General features: G+C 31.9%; 1 protein-coding gene across 1 annotated transcript; it reads left to right on the top strand.

Moving 5' to 3' along the window:
- Positions 1–1,863: 1,863 nt before the first annotated feature.
- Positions 1,864–23,192, top strand: LOC148614362 (splicing factor 3A subunit 3-like). Its single transcript, XM_088588477.1, has 17 exons — positions 1,864–2,051; positions 3,765–3,812; positions 4,741–4,793; positions 7,950–8,055; positions 8,527–8,599; positions 9,814–9,905; positions 10,423–10,505; positions 13,727–13,799; positions 15,594–15,659; positions 16,139–16,207; positions 16,672–16,739; positions 17,472–17,582; positions 18,237–18,471; positions 18,756–18,866; positions 19,369–19,459; positions 20,545–20,600; positions 23,028–23,192. Exons 1-17 carry the CDS (start codon positions 1,956–1,958, stop codon positions 23,103–23,105), a joined length of 1,509 nt encoding a protein of 502 aa, XP_088444603.1. The 5' UTR covers positions 1,864–1,955; the 3' UTR covers positions 23,106–23,192.
- The last annotated feature ends 922 nt before the right edge of the window (positions 23,193–24,114 follow it).

Raw genomic sequence — 24,114 nt, 5'->3', positions numbered from 1 at the left:
CTCTTAACAACTCGTAGACATTCACCGCAGACTCAAGTATAAATTCGTTAAAGAAAATGGATTTTTTTTCACGAATTTCCTCGAATTTTTTTTTATTACATTCGAAAAGAGCTCGCAAACTACTCTCAACAATTCGTAAGGCATCATTAACCGATCGCATTCGCTAGAAATTGTAAACAGTTTAATTAACTATTTATCTTACGGTTCGTTCTATGCATTTACTAACTATTGCCAGTAGTTTATGATAGGTTTTCCGTGGATTTACGGATCAACATGAGTTCACGAAAAACTAACTGATGAACAAACGCGGTGGCTACTCATCCTCCCAGATGTGGCAACATGCCTTCAGCATCTGCGTATGGAGTTTTCATATTAAAACTCATCTTGCCGAATCTATGTGTACTTTTTGTACCACGTTCAAGTACAATGACTACGTATTAAAGTTTTATAGTCCTTCATCGTGAACTCGTGGATCGTTATGGTGTTTGCATCTGTCCAATGAGAACCGATTTGTTCACCCTATCTATTTTCCTTGTGTAGTCGTTATTTTTTGTATTGCCATTTCGAATCTTGGTTCACTGTATGCTGGTTTCCCTATGACACGAGTACATCATGCGACCGCCTACAACGGCAAAAAGGAAGAGGTTAGATAGCTGCTGAACTCTTAATCTACCCTCGAACGAAGTTTTGGTATATATTAACTTTTTCTCGTAAGACATGTCTCGTCTCCTTGAATGTTTAAATGAAAAATGATTGAGGCTGTATGGTCTGAAATTTAGATGGATAAATGCACCCCTTTGAATAAAATCAATAGAGTTTGTAAAACACTCGTAACTAAACAATGAAAATCTATGAAAACTCGTTAGGTTACAGTAAGCTATTCGTTAATAATACCTGTATTTGTTTTAGGAAAGGATCGCTCTTTTTGTAGATCGGTGTAATATGTGTCTCCTTTAGCCTGTCTGGAAAAGAACACGTTTCAATTGAAAAAAATCATCATTTCAGTAATTGATTTACAATTAATAAATAATAATATTTAGTTAATTAATTTTGCAGAAACTTTTACAAAAATATTTTTCTCTATAAATGTTTGTCTTCAAATTTCTGTAAACTAGGATGATATTTTTTTCAAGTGTGTAATCGTTTCTAATGCACCCTTACACAGGTAAATGTGCCACACATGGGAATCATATGGTTTGCATCATATAATTATCATATTAATCGAGCACCATATGATAATCATATGTTTCGGTATACATATGATTATTGCATGATTATCATATGATAATCATATGTTTTTCACAAACATATGATTGTCATATGTTTTTAAGCCAAAATTACCATATGAGAATCGTATGATAATCATATGACTATCATATGTTCAATATCATACGATTGTTATATGATTACCATATCGAGCACCATATGATTATCATATGTGGCACATTTGGCTGTGTAGCTACATTCACAAAATGTTTGATTAAAAACCTCTGCACATCTCCATTTTTGATACAACATCATCGTATTTTGGCAAAATAATGTTTGAGACTGATTTTTTACTATTCTTTGAAAAATATGGCTGGATAGTTTTTCATAGCATCCACCAGTGCATCTTTTTTTAAAAATAAACAAATTTCCGATTTACGCTTCAGTTTGTTTACCATATTTCTTCTTATTCGATATAAAAATAAACTTGTGTAACAATTTAAAAAAATATTAGTAAATTTAGAGTTTAAACATTTAGAAATTACCACAAAAGTAAAAAAAAATACATGTATATAGGCTCAGTTATGGAAGGGACGACTTGAACCATTTGCTAAACGTATATTATTCGTAGCGTCCCCAAAACGCTTGGGGTAGATTCGTATTGCCTATAGCGTGAAAAGATACAGTTTAATCATGATTTGAATTTTCGATTTCGTCGCGTTTTTATTTTCTGTGTACTTTACAAGAAAATGGAGACACTTCTTGAACAACAGCGGCGGTATCACGAAGAAAGAGAAAGACTTCAAGATGCCATGACAAAAGAAATGCTTCAACCGGCGAAAGCCGTAAGTTTATGAATATGCAAAAGCACTCTGAGTCTGTCTTTCCACACAGTCACCCAACTTCAGATGCATGAAACATTGTCTATATCAAATAATTTAAAGTACATAAGGTTGAGCATGTATCTTTCTTGAAATTTCGGAAAATTTAGGAAAATATTTCATAACTTCAGGTAGACTATACCTAATAATTATGGAAATAGGATTTCCTTTTTTTCCTCAAAGACAAAGATGGCCTTGATGGCTTGAACCAAGAAAACTTATAATCTAAAATTTTGAGATAAAACATATAGGTCACCGAACTTAATTTTAAGAAATAGGTTATTTTTTTTACAATATTTATATAGATTTTTACAGTTTGGTGTATACAATACACATTTATGTATTGTGCACAGTGCAATTTTTGAAGTTCTAAACTTGTGTAAAAAAAAAGTGTTTTAGACCTAGATTGCTGTAAAATTTTGTAAAAAGATATTTTGTATTGATCGGTCGATTTATTTACCTTGATGTGGTATTTCCTACAAATAAGTGAAGGAAATAAACTTATATGGAGAGTAAAACATCATGTATAGATCAATAGCTACATAAATTTGATAATTTTAATTTCAAGGTTGGATAAAATTGACACAGGATGTATGAAATGGCTTATAAAACAAAATCAAAAGTCGGGAAAATTGGACACCTCTGGTTTTGGTTGTGACTCAAATTTTGCATTTTTTTTTAATTTCAAAATATACTTTTATGCTACAGTACTTTTATGTATACATTGTTATAAAATTTGCAAATTTAAAGTAATCTTGTCTTGTTTTTAATTTATCTGGAATATCTGGGAAAGATTTAGTAAAACAGCAACACATTAAATTTGATCTTCTGTTTCATGTTTGAGCTGTAGATTTTCCATTTTAGCAAAACAGTTTTAGCAATTAAAACAAGTTTGATCGACTGTTACAATGTGTCCTATAAAATCTTCAATCAGAATTTGTCAGTGATAAATTTTTGTGTGTTTTTGTAACATTCTTAATCAACTACTGTTACATGTGTATCCTTTAAGACAGAATACCTGACTCAGCCTGATTGAGAAAATGTTATGGATTGAATGAGGTCTGTGAAAAAACATACAGTAACAAATGAAAATTCCAACACAATTGTCTCTGTCTGAAGTTTTTAAGCTGTACAGTATTATTTATTTCCCCAAGATATTTCGCTACTTACACATGTAGTTTAAAGAAAAAAAAATTTCCCAGTAAGACAAAATAAAAATCTAAAGAAATACTTGCATGGTGCATGTGTACATCCAGGGGTACATGTATGTTACATGTACATATAAAAAATGTACATCATATTATGCTTAATTAAAAAAAATGCTGATGAAAGATGTGAGTATGTGTGATAAACTTCTCTTTGCTTCACCTGAACCTCTTCCCCACTTCTCCTTATTGTCTCTCTGAAAGACTAGAAGTCACTTATCATGAAGCTTAAGCAAGATTTATATATTATTCCCTTAACATGAAGATGTACATGTATATACATGAAGTTTGAAATTTTTAACTTTTAAGAAGATGCACAGCTTGACAGAATAGCTGGTATTTTGCTTGAATTAGACTATCAACAGTTTTCAATGTATATGCATCATAGTAATTATGATATTGAATTTAAAATTGTGAAATAATAATTGGTAAGAAATGATGTACACAAACATATTTACAAATTATATTTTAGGGTAAAGAACAGATAAATTCAGACCACAGATTGAGACAGTTACTGGATGTGAGTATTGGTCATGGAATTATTTAGGTGATCCATAATGGAAATTTATGTAACAGATTTATCTGGTTCTATTGGAGGGAATGTTTAAATAATTTTTATATATTGCTTTTGCATAATCACATGTACCCTGTCTCCCCTTTCCATTTATGTTGCTTTTATACTTCCTGTTTTCTATAGATGATTGATTGGTGGTATTCTTAGCATGATGTAGTGTGCAATATCTTGCTAAATTTATTATACTTGAAAAGTTGGGGTATATAGTGATAGGGTTGTCTTTCCATACTTCCTTCCTTCCTTCTGTCGCATAGATGGGAGCCCCATCTCTTATTCATTACTTCTGGTACACTCTTCAATGGAATTCAATTATTTGATGAAACTTTCTCAGAATCTTTATTACATATTCCCATTGTGCACTTCTTCTTTTTTTAGATTTTAATTCAAATTAATTCAGGGTTTCACATAGCAAAACATGGACTTAGTCATTTTAGAATTTGGGGGGCTCTTATCCACTACTCCTCCTACACCCCTGAATGGAATTTGATGAAACTTTCACATAATCTTGATTACATACTCCCATTGTCATGATTGTGCACCTGCTTTATTAGATTTCACTTTAAGTCTATCTTGGGTTTTCACGTAGCAAAACATGGACTTTTATCCTTTGTGAATATGGGAACATGGGGGATCTCTTATCCGTTACTCCTCCTTCACCTCTGAATGGAATTTAATGACACTTTCACATAATCTTTATTACATATTCCTATTGTGTACCTCTTATTTTAGATTGGAGGTCAAAAGGTGCATATTATCAAATAAGGAAGTGGGGTATCCATTTAGTGCACATTGCTCACATGTTTTCTAGTTTTTATTTGGTAAACTGACATATATTATTGTTCATTCTTTAAAACAATTTGTTTAATTTTTACAGAGATATGTAGATTGCTCAACAGAACTAAGTGATTTGTATGAAGATAAAGATGGGTAGGTTTTATTACATTCACCATTGCAGTGATGAAAACTAGCAGTTGCCCATGCCTACTAGAATTTGAGCTGGGCTAACAATCTTTTGGGTAAAATCAAGTTGAACATATAGAAAATATTTAAATAAATATATGGCCAGCTTGTGTTTCCTTTTTTAGCTCACCTGGCCGATGGCCATGTGAGCTATTGCCATCGCTTAGCGTCCGTTGTCGTCTGTCATCGTCGTCCATCATCGTTAACAATTTTTCAAAACTCTTCTCCTCTGAAACTGCGTGACCACTTTGAACCAAACTTGATATGATTGTTTCTTGGGGTATCCTGCATAGAACTGGTGTGGGGATTTTTGATCTGTCGAAAAACATGGCTGCCTTTACTAAAAATAGAACATACAGGTAAGACAGTAGTTTTTCGCATATGTCTCCAAAACCGTTAGGTTTAGTCAAATTCTGACGGGGTAAAAGTGTTCAGCTTGATGAGATCTATCTGCGGTCATATTTTCATTGTAATCTATAAAGCCATGTTGGATTTATTGCCCTTTTCAACGTTTTTTTGCTATTTTGAATGTTATTTCATTCAAAAATCTTCTCTGACACCACCTGACCAATTGGAACCAAACCTGGTATGAATGTTTCTTGGGGTTTTGTGCATAGAACTGTTGTTAGAATTTTTGATCCGTTGAAAAACATGGCTGCCGTTACTAAAAATAGAACATAGGGGTCAGACAGTAGATTTTCGCATTTATCTCCAAAAGCATTAGGTTTAGCCAAATTCTGATGGGGTAAAAGTGTTTAGCATAATGAGATCTATCTGTGGTCACAATTTGGTGAAAATTTGTTGACCCATGTTGGAGTTATTGCCCTATTTGGACGTTTTTTTCTGTTTATGATGTTATTACTTCAAAAAATCTTGTCCTCAGAAACTGCTGTACAGAATTCAATGGAAGTTGGTATTTTTGTTTCAAAGGGCATCCTTCACAAATGACCGTTTGGATTTTTGATCTGATAAAGCATGGCCGCTGTTACTAAAAATTAAACATTGTGGTCAGACAGCAGATTTTGCATATATCTCAAAAACGGTTAGGTTTAACCAAATGATGGGGTAAAATTATTCAGCATGAAGAGATCTATCTGTGGTCAAATTTTGGTGAAAATTTGTTGACCCATGTTAGATTTATTGCCCTTTTTGAACGTTTTTTTTCTGTTTATGATGTTATTACTTTAAAAGATCTTCTCAGAAACTGCTCCACAAAATTAAATGAAAGTTGGCATTTTTGTTTAATAGGGTATCCTTAATGAAATGACAGATTTTTGATCGCTGAAAAAACATAGCTGCCGTTTCTAAAAATAGAACAATGGGGTCAGACAGAAGATTTTTGCATACATCTCCAAATCTGTTAGGTTTAGCCAATAGCTTTCAATTGCTGAAGTGATCCTTATTATAAGGCTTACAAATGTGTTCAATGAATCAAATGGAGTCAAATTGTCTGACAACTCCTTGTTAGAGTTATTGCCCTTAAAGGGCAAAAATTTAACCAGGTGAGCGATTTAGGCTCCTCGGAGCCACTTGTTTAACTCCTACATTGTATATACTGCCAGTGTTTATATGTAACGTTTGGGTCATTTTAGTCAAATATAAGTTCAGAAGAATTGTTGACAAATTTTGTTTAAAAAGTTTATTTCAAAAAATTTGTTTTCGTGTAGCGATTATCTCCATAAGTACAATTAAGAGCTCTTTCTGAGAAGTATGCATAGCTTAGTGCATTCTGTGAAATATAAAATGTGTTGTTTTATGAGTTGCCTTTATTTCCATTAAATATATACAGCTGAATATGTATGGTAAAGATGACATGGTTTTTGTTTAAGCCAGTAATAAGATTAATTAGTCAGTATCAGTGTACAACCATAGCTACAAATAAATAATAAATGATTAGTTTATTATAGTGTCACATATATGATAATACAAAAAAAAATATTTACAATAAAACATGACATTTATAAAAGATCAAATATCCTTAGTAGACTTATGATATACTTATTTACAAACATAACTGAAAACATTTATATTACAAAAATAATTTCGGATATCACAACGTCGCTAAAACATTATTAGACTGATTAAAAATATTTAAAAAATATTCAAAAATATATCTACATATCATAATCTCAAATTATACCCTTCAAAACAAAAGAAGTGTCTAAAAGATCAATTAAAACTGATCACTTATATCTTTATTAAAATATATAATAAACTGTACTAAAAGTTAGTTATCAAAATTTAAAAAATAAATAAATAGATAAAAATAACTATATATTTACCATTGACATGAATAACTATATTACAGAAAATTGTCTAAATAATAAAATAACTTTCGTCTCTGAAGGAAGTTCAAAATTGCTTATGATAAAGAAGGCTGGATTTCCAGGGACTGCTCTGGCTTTCAAAATTCTGTCGCCAGAAAAATCGCCAGCTGCCATTTTATGTCGCCAATTTCCAGAAATTAGAGCCAGGGGGGGCCAAAGAAAATTATACTTTTTTAAAAAGAATGTGACAGTATTAAGTCCACTGATGAATTATTTTTGTCAATTCATCAGAATAACCTCTCCATTCATGACATACATGTACACAAGATTCACTCTTGATGCATGTATGAAGCAGGTTTTTAGCTCTAGTCTGTCTTCCTATAGACATGAATGATTTGGTTGCTTTTTTTTCAATACAGTTTATGACTGAATATGTTCTAGTTTCCCAGATACCGTAGCAATAAAATAACACCGGCTCACCATAGAGCTATTCAGTTTTGAAAACACTGAATGAGTCATACCACCAGCACTAATAAATTTACCGTACAACTCACCGAGTGCCCTGCACCCAGATTTCAAAAGTTCTCAAATGGCTTTGTCAAACGTTAAATGTTCATTTAACCACAGGCCTAGATACTTACATGGACTCGCATATTCCAGGTTTTGTCCAGAACAGATAAAGTTATAGTCACTGCAGTTAACTGATGGGTTACGAAGTGGTTTATGGTCAAAGAGAGATAATTCATTCCACTCTGAAGTTTAGGAAGCATGTACCAGTCACTTTCAAAAAGAGAGGACACAAAAAGCCAAGATATATTTGTTTAAAGAAGTAAAGATAATATCATTTTATTTCCAGGATGAGGAAAGAAGAAGTCCAGGCACTTTCTGGCCCCAATGAGTTCTCAGAATTTTACTCAAGAATGAAACAGCTGAAAGACTTTCACAAGAGACATCCAAATGAAGTAAGTTTTACATTTGTAAACATAGGCATTTAAGATTGGTAATTAATTGTATTTGTTAGTTTTGTTCTGACAAATTTTGTAATTGTTGATATATTTTAACTACCCTGCTACGTATTCTTCCATTGCTCTCAAAATATTTATATATGAGTGTTTGTGAAAACTCTTGACAAATTGAATGCCATATATATTTAGACTTAGCTTATGTTGAGTCATCTGGCAAAAAAAATGAATTCCTGTACTGCTTAATATGTTTTAATGGAACAGACTCATCAGTTAAATAGACCTATGAAATTACATATGTGCTAATAATCTTTTTTTATAGTTTCTCTTTATTATTAAATATTACTATACAAGTTATTTTTTGTGAAATACAGACAGGTTTAGTTATCCAATTATTGTATTCTTTAGTCATGGCTTACAATAATTATCTATAATTGATTTAAAAAAAGAAACTTTGATTTTCTCTTCCAGATAAGTGTTCCAATGTCAGTAGAATTTGATGAGATAGCAAAACAGAGAGAAAACCCATCAGAAGAGTTACAGAGTAAGATATTACAGTGTTTTTTGTGTTATGCTTATGGTTAAAAATTATAATTGAACCATGTACAGAGGATTGCTTGTTATAATGGATCTTATTATGATTTCTTATCAGTGGTACAGAAAAGTATTACAAAATGAAAAGTAAGGATCACTTCAGTTTCATTCATATCATGGTTTTTATTTGTGATTTTTAGTATGAACTAAAATCACTAATAAAATTGTAATATGCATGAGCATATACCATTCATTCTTGCCATAGTGATGTTAGAATCATGAGTTAATGTTGGCTGTGTAATATTTGTGGAAGTTATATGTAATAGACAACCCAAACAAGAAAACCAAACTTTAAGTACTAATCTGTGTAAGAATTAGGCTATGGTTGTTTCTGGAGGTTATTAGGTATAAATACTAGGATAATGCATTAAAATCTCTGTGTCCTTCACATGCCTCAACTCTTAATCATTAGGCCCCAAGGCTACAAAACTTTCCCTGACTTCAATGGCAACTCCAATCAAAATTTTGAAATATGATGACATCATAAACTGCTAAATATATTCTCAGAGGTATTTAAGTAATTTCTGGCCAGATTTCACAAGTGAAATATTTGGTTATTGTATGGTGAATGATGGTTGGGCAAGTGGGGAAATTTTCTGAATACTTTCTCAGCAACTACTAATCATAGCCTCATAATATTTGGTATCCAGCATCAGTTATGGGTCCCATATCGTGGGATCTTATTCCAGTTTAACAAAATTCCTCTATTTCTGTCTTAGACCCAATTTTCTAGTTTTGTGATACTGGTGGCTGGTATAGTTGTAAACATAGTTCTGTACTAGTATAACTTAAATCATTGTTTATCTTTGAACTGAAGGCTATTTGGATGTTGTATGTCGTACAAATGTAAACCACACAAACAACAGTCATCCCTAGCTTAATGTTCTGATGAGCTATTCATTGGCATCAATTTGTGTGGGTTTCCATTTTTTTACTTGTTGGGCTTTGAATCCATTGACTTCATTACTTCTTAATTTCCAATGAAAGTTTTATATTTTGTTTGGAATTTGAATTCATACAAGAATCACAGAATCGGTATTACTTTCCCTTATATTTTGTTAGGAATCTGAATTCAGTGTTTGACTTGACCATGACAACTACAACATTGGTATTGTCCTATAGTTATTAGCTCTTCTCTTTTAGTTCATTGTTCTTTATTTCCAGATATGGTAGAGTTTTCAGATGAAGAAGGATATGGCAAATATCTTGATCTCCATGAATGTTATGAGAAGTTTATCAATCTGAAGGGTATTGAGGTAAGTCTGATACGATTTTAGGCTATGCCTATGTTGAACAGAGCTTAGCTTGCAGTGCACAGCCATGTTGCTAGGGGAGAAGTCTCATTTGGTGAGGAAAATGTGTGAGACTTACTTCTTGGAAGGCTTAATACATTACTACATGTCCAGTAATTTTACAATTTTTTATTAAATGAATAAATATATTATAAAATTGCATCCATCGAAAAAGTGGTATTGTTTTAAAAAGGAAGAAAACTACAATTTGTATATGATCAGTAATTTACATTAAATACTATTCAGCAGGTTGTATTGTATAAAAAAATGCTACACATTACTAACTGCCCTAATACTGAATATATACATTTACATATGGTGACTTGATATTATCATATCTGCTGATAGCCTCAAAACTGTAGAAAAGAGTCTAAAGTCTGCTTGCAGTTGATAGGTTATTGACAGATCCTATTAATATATATCAATTATTTCTGTTTATTCAAACATAAAATGATCGTTAATATTTGTTTATTTGTTTCAGAAAGTAGATTATTTAACCTACTTGTCAACCTTTGACCAGCTGTTCGATGTCCCAAAAGACAAGAAAAATGCTGCATATAAGGAGTAAGTACAAACTTTTATAGGAGTAAATATTGATTAATTCTGGTTCTACATTTGAGTAAAATGGGATATTATAAACATCCCTGTAATAAATACTGAGTTTCATTAACTTGGGGGTGCCAATATTTAGGGTTTTTGAAGGTCGTCTGAATTCAGAAATTTAAAATCCTATTTTCCAGCTTTGGTTAAGTGAATAATGCATTATACAATAAAGTTCCACACATATTACATTTAAACATGCTGGTTTAAAGAAAGTTTAAAGAACTTGTGATCAGAATTTGAATACAGGTGATAACAATAAGGTCCTACATCATGTACATGTACGCAAGTTTTGTTGCTGTGGTTTTGAATGAATATTCAGATTGTGATTTTCAATAATATTTTCTACAAATATATCATTGAACCTATTGATTGTGAAATTTACTATATCATTGTATATATATTTACATACTAAGGTCCTAAACAAGTATTGTTTTCTCACTATTGAGCAGACCAAAATTTCAAAATTACCATCAAAGGAGGTCAAAGTTTTTATCTACTAGATTACATGAATAGTACCATAGATTTATACTCCAATCAAGTATTACATTTGAAAATGTATACACCTCTTTTTATCAATCCTGATGGACATCTTTAGATGCTTCAATAATGAAAGGGACCATGTGTGTTGCATAAAATTTGATCAGTACTGGTCTTATTTCAGACCACTAGTCATGGTCAAACTGTATCTCTACTATTTTAAAGTCCTTTAAACAATATACATTGTATAACAAAATCACACTTAATTGCCCGACATATTGCCATTTGGCCTTGTACTTGAGCGTAATATTTGTGCAACCTTTTCAATCGTATTTCATTGTTGTCGTCGATTTCACAAAAGAAGTCTCGGTCTTTACAGGCATCCCGAATGGATTTAAAGCACCATTTATATGGACATTTGATCTCCAAGACTCACGACCTACTCGTATCCGTTTTGTTGGTTATAATGCCATCTGGACTTGCTCCTAGATAGCAGCATGATTCACAGAGAAAGAGACCACATTCACACTCACATTTTCATTATGCTGTTGCTTTTTGTAGGCAACATACTTTTTCTTTGCAATATCCTCTCGTTTTCTACCCCATTCCAAAGCAGGAGTATCAACACATTTACGTTTGTTTGAAAACTGTTCTAATAGTTTGTCAACGTTTTCCTTTTTTCTGTTTAAAATTGCATAAAAATTTGAACTTGTAATTCTGAAGTGTCTAGTGAATTGCCAAAGCGGATTTGCATTTTGTCCTATTGTCCTTGTTTCAATTTCTTTTAAAGTGTCTTTTGGAATGTTTGAAAACTTTTCAATGATGCTACTTTCGTCAATATTTTCTTTTTTGGCAATAGATAACACATCAATATATTTGTACGATTTTTTAATGGTAAATTCTGAGGTTGAAACCTCTTCAAATCATGATACATTTAAATCATTTGAAATATCGACATTATTCAAAAGTGGTGGCACTAGATAGAACAGTACTGGATTTGCAATTGCAGAGCTTCCGAGTTTAGAGGTCAATGTGACAAAGAATTCATTTGATGTTTGATTGATTTCGATTTTTTTCTTATTTTGATTTACACTGAAATCCTCTCCATACTTAATTTTTTTAAACTGTAATTTAGTCACTTCTTTCTTCCTCATTCCGACCTTACCCCAATCACATTGCTTAGATGTACATGGAACTTTGGCCAATTTTTCGCATTAGCCTTAAGTGTAAATAGGAGACCTGAGATGTGTGTGCAGCCTTCACCTAACCTAGAGGAAAAAGAACTTTCACTTGTCAGACCTCGACAGACAGTTTAACGCCACTCACAGTCTAAACAAGCAATACAAATATTGACGACGAGATTATCAAAATAAATAAATGCTAATAATGAATTATTACAAAATAAATTAAATAATTGTTTAATCTTGAATACTTTATCTTATTATATTTTATTTTGGCACATACTCGCTGAGGCTCGAGGGGTGTGGGTACTTGCATGATTATTGAAATGCGGGATTTGCATCTGAGTGGTAGAAACCTTGGCATAATTTATGCAGACCGTATGAAATTTGAGTTCGAAAACTATCCAAGAAGGAACCTGAATAATTCCAAGCTACCAAACTTTATGGGTACTTTACATCATATAATGTCAAATTCCAATTTTACTTTTAAAAGATCTGTAGTTGTTTAAAATTGCTGTTTGTGAAGTACCCTCGGGAACTATCAAAATTGAACAATCCCAGAAGTCAAGAAGAAACAAGGTTAATTGTACAAGCCAAAATGTTCAGAAAAAGAGAATTTTGACGAAAAATTTCAGGAAAACGTACAGCCGAAATCTCCACTTTGAACCGAAATCCTGACCTAAAATATATCTACCCCATGGAGGGGTAACACTTGGAGCCCACGTAGCAAAATTTTGACCCATCATCTATTGTGTTAACCATAACATCGTGAATATACTTTTATTTATAAAAATTGTAACCCCGTATAAACTGGCAATAACATTGCATTTTTTCTTGGTCCTCTGTTCTATGGGAACTTTCCAATAAATATGCTTCTACACCTTTATGAGACAGTTTAGGGAGTAACTCTTCATTACTTGTCCACCCTGCGTTAAGCTCAGAAATAATAGGTATATTTGAATTTTCATTATTGGATAACTCTCCAGACTTCTTGCCATCATTATTCAAATTCTGTATTATGCCTTGTTGTTCTTGGTTTAAATTAAAACATCTTAGTGCAAGTTCAGATTTATTTCCCGAAATTTTGGCATTCAATTTTCTGAGAAAATTTGTAAGATCTACTTTTTTCAAAGTAAGAAAGTCTCCCAGTGATGTTTTTGAGTTGACATTGTCCAGCGATTTCATTTTTAGGTATTAAAGTTAATAAGATAAATAATAATGTTGTTTTTTTTAAATTTCCGCCCTTGTAACTTTAATACAGGAAATCGATATACCTACTACAAGGAACGGTAACTCGTTTTAAGAACAACAACTTGCGTTTGACGCAAGTAGGGAATATTTGTGTTTGTTTTTACATGCAGAGTTTTTTTCTTTTGAAGTTCAATTCAGGCAGTGAGGATTAAATAAGTTGGAAAAAAAGATTTAAAGCTTTGATTAATATATCATAGATATGTGATGATTTTTACAGCCAGTTTCCTTGAAGACAGATAACTAATAGAAAATGTATCATAATTTTATTTACAGTTACCTCCTAGGATTATTGGAATATCTAGAAGACTACTCCCACAGAGTGAAGCCCCTCTTAGATATAAATGATGTATGTATAAAATTAATGTTTCATAAAGTTCTTGGTACTATGAACTGTGAAATTTTAATGGGGGCAGTTTAATTTTGCTATTTTTGTGGTAAGACCTGTAAGGCGAAAAAAAAACAGTAGTGAAATATTTTCTTTGTAGAAAATTGAGGTATTACCCAATTGAGATTAATCACTGATACTGCAGAAAGAAAGGAAGGGGCTTATATTTCCCAGTTTCCAGTTGTAAAAAAGTAAGCGTACCATGATTAAGTAACTATAATAGTAACTTGACATAGGCCGCACATATCATTATTAAGTAACTATACAGTCGAACCTTGTTAAGTCAAAATCAAAGGAACCAATCAAAAATGTTCAAGTTATCTGAGGTTCGAGTAATCCGAGGTCGAGGATAAACCAGAAATACTAGTAGTTTGGTCAATGATTGTTTCTAGAAAAGCAGAGGACGCTTACCCTACCGGTGCACCTGGTCCATGCTCCCAGTTTTTAGTGGAGTCCGAGTTGCTCATTTACTTTTGTTACTTTGTATGTATGATTTTAGTTACTTTATGTTCTTTGTTGTGTATGCCTGTTTTCCGTGTCTGGTCTTTGTCCCTGGATTACATTCTTTTGATTACCCCTATAACTTTGGTTCCCTTGATTACTCTTTCTATATTTACATCATTTATTGTGCTTGTAATTCACTTTACACGGTACTTTGTAATGTCTTGCGTTTCATTTTGGAAGATATTTTTTTAGTATGTTGTATATCATGTTTCCATTTTGTTTTTTCTACATCAAAAACATCATAGTTCTTAACACGCCGCTTTGTTTGACTCACAATCAGGAATATCGTCTAACCATGCGTTCTACATTATTACGATAAAATTTCAAATCCACTACCAAAATGAATTTAGTCGTTGAAATACATTTACTGTTGTCTGTTAGATGTTTCATTAAATAGTCAGATACCATTACAACTTATCTGTATTTTTTTAAAATTTATATCAAAATATCAAAATATCTGATATCACTATTAGTGTGAATTCCAATGTGTAATTAATAAAATTTATTTTTTTTCACACCACACGCAATTTTAAATCAATTAAATACACAAATCAAGACATAAAAAGTGTCAACAAATTAATTTTAAAGGCCATTCTGATCGTTGTTAAAACACACTTCGATCATGGTTTGTAATAAAGCAATCAGTTTTCCAACTAATTAGTTGACTTAGAGACATCCAGGTTTATTAACTTCAAAGTCCTATGGAGGGGACTGATTGATTACCTCAAGTTATCCAAGGTTTCGATTCATCCGAGTTTGAGTCATCTGAGGTAAAATTGTATTGGAGTAAGGGGGAGTTTTGCTGGGACTTTGTTATTAGTTAGAGTTATCAGATATTTCGACTAATCCGAGTTCGACACATCAAGGTTCGACTGTAATAGTAACTTGACATAGGCCATTCAATGTTGATTTCTTGGTTCTCAGTCCATGTTGTATTCAACAATCATTTTTTACTTCTTTATCCCCCCTAAAGAGATTAAGATCCTTTTTACATTTTTCAGAACAGCATTATGATACAAGTGATAAATTGGGCATAGTTGAATGATAGAACAAAGACTATTTTAGTCACCTCAGATACATAGTATTTATCTAGAGTGATAACTGTTGAATATTAAACCAGGTGAAATAGAAAAGTTCTTAAGAGACTGTTGACTAAACAGATAACTTGTTTGAAGAAAAAAAAAACAAAGAAAATAAATGGACAACTAATTATTATTTATATTCATATAAGTGAATAATTTTTTTTCTCAGGAAATGGAAACAGTTAGACAGGATTTTGAATTACAGTGGACAGAAGGAAGCTTCCCAGGATGGGCTGTAAGTTACTCTCAGACACAGCTGAATCTGTGATCTAAGGAATAGAAAAATAAAGTTTTTGTAACCCTGCATGACATAAGTCAGGGGTATATGTGTTCTTTATGTTATACCTCAGCTTAATGAGTGGCAGGTATATTGGAATCACCTTGTTAGTCCATTTTGTAGGACTCAACATTTTTAAGTACATGAAATGATAGGTAAAATTTTCATCACAAAAATCTCAACTCCCAATGAATGGATTGATTTCAAATTTGGTGTGTAGCTTCATGTAGATGGGGCATACATGTATGATGGAAGTGATTTTGGGTGTTATTTCATATCAACTTCCAGTAGAGTGGGAGTAAGACAATGTATGCTACATAATGTTCATTGATATGTTAAGCTTCTTTTTGGGTAAGACAGTTCGAAGGTGCTGAATTTGTACTCTAAATGTCATTAATTTTGAAGTGGGAATTTAGATATTTTCTTTTCTGTTTCAGAAAGAGGCTACAGGTGCTCTTGCACACACTGGAGCTCATTTGGACTTGTCAGCTTTCTCATCATGGGAGGTAATTTATATAGGATATTTTGTATTTTTCATTAAAAAAGTGGTTGTTTCTTTTCTATTGTGTAAATACAATTACTTACTGATATAAGGCATGAATGTTGATATGAATTTATTATTCAAGTATAATTAACAGCGGAGTGTTTCTATATTTTGAATGCATTTAATTTCTTTTAGGAATGTTAAATTTCAAGAAAATTCCATAAAATGAATAATTTATTTTGAAAATTGCTGTTAACAATTTACTTCCAGTATCAATGTAAACAATTTATGTCAAGTATCCTTCAGTTCTGTCACATGCTCTTAAACAAATCTCATTTCTAAACCTAAAATTTACTTAATTTCTACACAAATTGTTTTTCTCTAATGTGCCATAGTGCTTTTTTTTTTTTTAAGGAATCACATGTTTGCTTTACTTTATATATATATGTAAAATTTTTGTAAGTACTTAAACTTTATTATTTGTAGGAGTTAGCCTCACTTGGTTTGGATAGATTGAAGAGTGCTTTGATGGCTCTTGGACTGAAGTGTGGAGGGTAAGAGAAAACAGTTTCATTGAAGTCAAAATTTACAACAAAAGGAGGTTGTGTCATTATTATGTTAGTTGCATTTGTATGCAGTTTAATCTATTTTATATCAGTCAAAAAGTGTGGAGGGTAAGAGAAAACAGTTTCATTGAAGTCAAAATTTACAACAAAAGGAGGTTGTGTCATTATTATGTTAGTTGTATTTGTATGCAGTTTAATCTATTTTATATCAGTCAAAAAGTGTGGAGGGTAAGAGAAAACAGTTTCATTGAAGTCAAAATTTACAACAAAAGGAGGTTGTGTCATTATTATGTTGGTTGCATTTGTACGCAGTTTAATCTATTTTATATCAGTCAACAGCTCAATAGAGCTTATGTTTATTATTTTGCATTTCATGCTGACTCTAAACATAACTTATTTGTTTATTTTATTATCTATATCTGCACAAAACTTTTGTAGTAAGTAATGTCTTATTATAGATTGTCCCTGGTCTTTAGTTATGTCCTATATTCAGCAATGATTGCAATATTAGTATATGCATTATTGATGAAAATGTTTCAGGGACTAAGTTGTAAAGAATTTGTAAAGCTTATATTTTGTAATTTTCACATTCACATCAAATTTAAGTTTCTCTCAAAATTGAAAAAAAAATGTGAAAATAGTTTTTAACGCTAACAAAAAAGAATCATTGTCATGTGTGAATTTCTAAAATCACTGTATTTTAAACTTCTTTTCTAACAGAACATTAGAAGAAAGAGCCATGAGACTTTTCAGTACCAAGGGGAAGAAGCTTGAGGATTTGGATCCTACGATGTTTACCAAATCTAAGCCAGGCAGAGCTGGTAAAAATAGGTAAGTAAATTGATAAGTGCAAAACGATATATTACTTTAATAAATTGTCCTGATATGAGTATGGTCAATTGCAAAGTGATAGGAGTATTCATACTTCTGCACTCCATTCATACTTTCACCATACTTCTGTTACACAGACAGGTACTGTTTTCTCACCCCCACTGAATGATATTTGATGTAACAATTTTGTTGATTGGTCCTAAGACATTATATCATATAAGGTACAACAGGCCTTGTCCAGTTTTGACCATTCACTTAATATTGACTACAGTCATTTGAAAGTTTAATTATGTTTTATAAAATATCCTGCTCCTTACTTTGCACCCACCAAGCTACAACAGACCATAACTATGTGGACTCTTACTTCCTTGATAAAAGATTGATCTGTATATGATGGAGCAACCAAATATGCACTGCAAAGTTGCAACCTTGCATCAGTTCTAGAGTTGGGGTGTATCTTAGACTTGATTATATATATATATATTTAAATATCTAAAAACTTGAAATTTAAGGGGAAGAAATTATGGATATTTAATTTTTTTTATTATTATTTGAGTTATAAAGTAGAAAAAATGATAAGATGTAAAAATACAAATTTTGTTTCTAAATTCATTGTTGTATATGCTTAATTATACAAAATGTAATTTATTACAGAGACACAGAGAGACAAAGAGAAATAGGAAACCTAGAAGCTCAGGTTTACAGATTTGCTGAGCTCTTGTCAGAGCAGAGGGCATCTACAAGGGAAAATGTCCAACGTAAACAGGCACGGACTGGAGAGGAGAGAGAAGATTCTGACGATGAAAATGTTGTAGGAGATGATGATGATGATGACGATGATGACATCCCATACAATCCTAAAAATCTACCTTTAGGATGGGATGGCAAGGTATGGTATGTTGTAGGAAAAGTAGTAATCAGGAAATGAAACAAGAAACGTTTGATAATGTTTCATGACAAAATTTCTTGTGCAGTAATGTTTTTCAACACTATAAAATGTGATTTGCTTTATTTTAACTGCCATTTAATGTCTTTTATCTATATTATCATGTCTCTGTGACCTTATAAATTTCTTATCAATTCCCAGAAATTTGGGAAAGTATAACTGCTACATTTATATTTTTATATATGATTGTTTAAACTTTTTATTTGATGATGTTCCATGATTTTAAGCCTATCCCCTACTGGTTGTACAAACTCCATGGCCTGAACATCAGCTATACTTGTGAGATCTGTGGCAACTTTACATACAAAGGTCCAAAGGCATTCCAGAGACATTTTGCAGTAAGTACAAGTTGAGTTTGTGGTAAGTTGGAATCATTACATTGCAGTCTGTGTCCCTGCTTGGATTGTTTAGGTTAGTTTGAATGCTTCCCATAACACTGAATAGAAAGATAGTGAAACATTGTGCTAGCAAATACCTGCATACATTGTACATGTATGAATGATCATGCACTAAGAATGTTTTAAAAATTGTGGTCATTGAACTCATTATAAAAAGATATAGATTTAATTATTTAATTAAGGTTCTAGTATTAGTGTCATAGTTGTTGTTGGTAATGTACTATCTATAGTTTGGTGATAGATGATATAAAAAATTAATGTAAAATTTAGTTATATGTCAGAAAAAATAATGTAACAGAAAAAAAAACAGACAGAAAACTGAAGTAAATGAGCAACCCACTCACCATCAAAAACTTGGAGCATGAACTAGGTACATTTAATGTTGTCTTATAATGTGTTAACCATGAAATATATTGTTATAATGAATTTGTTCTATTTTTAGGAATGGAGACATGCCCATGGAATGAGGTGTCTACAGATCCCAAACACAGCTCATTTTGCCAATGTCACACTTATTGAAGATGCTCTTGCTTGTAAGTTATCATGGAAGATGGTCAACAATGTGTTTAGTATAAACTGGGTTTCAATCAATATGCTTATATAACCTGATACTTTTGTGCAGCTAGACAGATTCTCCATGTTTAATTGTGACGATGGATTTTAATCTGTTTCAATTATCTTTCTTTTTTAAGAACTGTCATCTCTGTCTAAAGTGACCTTATATTCTATCCATCTGCCTATACTTTAATTGTTAAGTAGCAGTCTTTATAAACAAATCAGACAGGAAGTGATTCATGCATGTCAAAAACCCTCTGAATTCACTTTTATTTCTTTATTCAGAATCAGTTACAGACCACATAATCAGTCATAGTTTTTCATTTGGGTGTTGCACTTTTGAGATAAAATTTGTATAACTTGTACATGAAATAAGCACTATGCAAGAGTTATTGTTCTTGATTTTGTTTGATTTCGTTGATTTTAGTGGGAGATAAATATATGATTTTCTCTGAATATGAGAAGGACAACTGTTATGTAAATATAGAGCATATGTAGATTGAAAAAAAGCATGGTTTGTTTGATGGGTTTTTCTTTATCATGAATCACTTTAATATGGACAGTGTCTGAATTTTATATGGAGTGGTGCTTAGAAGTACTAAAAAAATTGTGCATAGATACAGTTATATCTATATTCATGTATAAAGACCCATTCCTCTGTATGTAAGGGATTCTATTGTTTAAAACAAGCTTTACTATATCTATATCTATATCTAAAGAATTATTAACTTGTTAATAATGTCAGTTTTTTTATTTTTTGATCTTACATGCCAATAAAATATGGAATTATAATTGCAATAATTTTTAATTGAAATGCCAACAAATAAAGTCTCATTCTTTTTACAGAATTACCACTTATTGACATAACCTACAAATTTAATAACATAAATGGACAATTTTTGCAGTAAAAGAAAGACAATCCTAATGAATTTCATTTCATTAAACAAACAATGTATTTTAATGTATATAGTGAAAGATATGTAGGTTACATCAGTTGATGGTAATTCTCTAATATAACTCTGATACCATGTCATTGAAATGATTTGATGCTCTATTATTACAGTATGGTCCAAAATAAAGTCAACAAAAGAGACTGATAGATGGAGACCAGAAACTGAGGTTAGTGTTGGACCCAGACATTTAATAATTTTTCCTGTTTTACCTCTTGGTATGCAGTCATAAGTGCCCGAACGGTCACCTTAAATCAGCAGACACCTTCATTAAATGGCTACTTTCGATCCTGCCATATTGTTTTCCATATATTTTGTAACTCCATTCAGCAGCAACCTCCCTAACATGGACAGGGGCCACCCATTAATGTCCCAAGAAAGACATTTTGTTAGTTTATAACAGCTATTTTTTGTGACTACATTCAGAATTTGATTAAAATCTACAATTGTTCAAGGTTAACTCCTGAGAATGATGAAAGGTATTACAGGTGTTTAATGAGGTTGCCACGTGGTCAATGAATTATTGATTGGTTTGCCTGATTGATCGTGCTAGTGAAAACAAATACACTTGTAAAATTAAAGGAATTATCAGGAGATGTTGATATCTACTCACTGATAGGTAAAAAGTAATTGAATAAAGTTTAAATTAGATTTGAGACAAAATGGGTCAGTCAGGTTGAAAGTTATTGACTCTTGTCGTATGGCATGATGCCATAACTATCACTTCCTTTCTTTTGCTATAAATAATTCAATTTCTGATGTAACATACTTTCTGATTGGATAACAAATTTTGTCCATCATATCATAGACCAAATTTTGTAATGTGACTTTCAAGTCATCAACCCTATTTGGTGATTTACTTGTTAAATTTTGATTCTAAAATTAAATTATAAGGAATGACTGTTATACTTTTTCGGTCTATGAAGAAATAAGCTCAATCGTGTGGTGCACACTAAATAACCTTCGTAGCAGAAGCCCTTTTCACAAAAAATCGTAAGTGTAAAATTAGTCGTAAGTTATGATGTCATAATAAAGTTTAGTATTGTGACATCACAACTTTAAGTATGACTAATTTTACGCTTACGATTTTTGTGAAAAGGACTACAGGTTACACTCCTTGAGACGTTTAGGTTTCCTGCACACACGATACCTAAATGCACGCTAAATGCTTACTAAATGCACGATAAATTAACACTTCTATCGTGCGTTTAAACAAATGCTCCTATCGTGTGTTTAAATGCACAATAAACGAACGCTCCTAGCGTGTGTTTAAACGCACAATAGACGAATGCTCACAGCATGTGTTAAAACACACGATAGATGAAAGATGAAAAATTATAATATTAACAAATAATGATGAAAGGGAAAATAGAAAATTGATAATGAAAATGTATAAATTAATAACAGTACATAATAATAAAATAACAGTTGAATTGAGGAAATAATCGAAGTACAAAAATAAACGAATAATCATATCATGCGTTTAAATGAACACTTCTATCGTGCGTTTATACGAACACGAAACGATGTGTAAATGCTTGATAAACGATGCACAAATACTAAAATGGGAAACCTAAACATCTCAAGGAGTGTATTTTCAAGTGTGCACCACAGGCAATGAGATTATTTGAAATCATTCTTTAATTAAAACGAAATACATTCAAAACAGACACATGCATGCATATCTATTCAAATTCTCTTTTTTGACTTTAAAAAATTGACGAAACTTCTTATGAAAGGTCACCTCTCTTGAGAGGTCACTTTCACCATTCCCCAACAGTGACAGCTTAATAGAGGTCACACTGAAGTTTAAGTGAACTTTTTGGATCACTTTCAAGGAGGAAGTGAGACATTTATTTCTACCTTTTATTCTCCAAAAAAATTATGCATTTTATGTTGTTCATTGCCAGAGAAAATGACGAGGGAGGCTTTTTTCATTTTTTTATTATACCCCTTGCAGACAAAGTTTTGGGGGTATATAGGAATCATCCTGTCTTTCTGTCTGTCCATATTTCTTGCTAGAGCAATTCCTTCCAACCTCTAAAGGAATTTTGATGAAATTTTATAGGAAAGTTTGGGATCATTTATAGATGTGCATGAAGGAATATAGTTATTGTAGGAGGACTCTAAATGGAGATAATTCAACTTAAGGGTTTTACATGTTAAGACCTCATAATCATAACTCCTCCTAAACCGCTTAAAGGAATTATATGAACTTTATAGGATGGGTAGGTGTCATATATAAATGTGCATGAAAGAATATAGTTACTGGCAGAGGACTTAAATCTAAATTGTGGGAAATTTGCTTAATTTCATTTGTTTTGGGGGTATTCTCTTGCACAGTATTTCTAGTTTGATTTCTATCTGATTTAAATAAGTAATGGGGCACTTCCAAAAGAGGAGGGAGCCTAAGAGCCAAGACATTATTTTTAGTTTGCCAACAATATCATGATGACTAACCAGTGACGGTTCCAAATGTAACTCTAATATTTTTCTATATTACACTTTGACTTGGATTTTTAATGTGACAATGGTACTCAAATTGAGTATACAAACATCATGGAGAGAAATAAAAACCATCACTTATATTTTTCAGGAAGAGTATGAAGACAGCTCAGGAAATGTGTTCAACAAGAAGACTTATGAGTTGCTGAAAAGACAGGGGGTTTTGTGAGAAACTTTTTTATGCTGACATTGTGAATATTTGTATAGATCATGGTCTTTTATCTGTCATTAAAACATTTCATTAGTAAAATGAAAACATTAAGTGTTTTGAGTCACCTTTTACAGCTGCCTTGAATGTGGAATAATTAAACTTAGCAACATAGAGTATCACAGTTGTACTGTGTGTATTCAAACCATATTTTATTTATATGTACACAATTAATATGACAAGGACCTAGTCAGGACCACTGTAGTGGTTTCCAACTTTCTAGTTTTCCCTTGGTATTGTCATATTATACTGACTTTTTTTTTCGACTATTTCATTGAGTTTATCGGTTCAAGTAATAAGCAAGTTAAAACCTGTAAAACATGTTGTCTTGTTCAGTGTACAGTGTTGAAGTTTTATACATGTGTTAATATATGACTGAAAGGCTCTCGGAAACCAAATCTTGATGGTGTTTTTTTTTTAATAATTTGCTTGATTGGCTTAGCATATTTTCATTAGCTGGCCAATTCACAGTTCTTATATTCCATATTTAAATGATTGACAGTGCTTGCATCTAAACATACCAGTGTGCTTATATTTTCAAACATAAAATAATGCATTGGAAAAGTAAGTTAAATAACACCAAAATGAATATTTAAATAGGGTATTTTTGACTTTGACAGTTGCATTGTAGGTTGTCCAACATCATCCATTTGTTTGATATAGTTAGATTCTGTTTTGATTTCAGTGCCATTGGGGCCAAAAATGGGGTACATTCTGTTTTTATTTCAATGCCACTGGGACCATACATGGGGTATATTCTGTTTTCACTTCAATGCCACTGGGACCATACATGGATTATATTCTGTTATGATTTCAATGCCACTTTGACCATACATGGGGTATATTCTGTTTTGATTTCAATGCCACTTTGACCATACATGGGGTATATTCTGTTTTTAATTCAATGCCACTGGGGACCATACATGGGGTACATTCTGTTTTGATTTCAATGCCACTGGGACCATACATG

Source organism: Perna viridis, chromosome 6, assembly GCF_037379345.1.
Source record: "Perna viridis isolate PV_CMFRI_1.1 ecotype Kerala chromosome 6, ASM3737934v1, whole genome shotgun sequence".
Taxonomy (NCBI): Eukaryota; Metazoa; Mollusca; class Bivalvia; order Mytilida; family Mytilidae; genus Perna; species Perna viridis.
The sequence above is the reverse complement of the archived record's forward strand: the minus strand, read 5'-3'. Positions and strand labels throughout refer to the sequence as shown.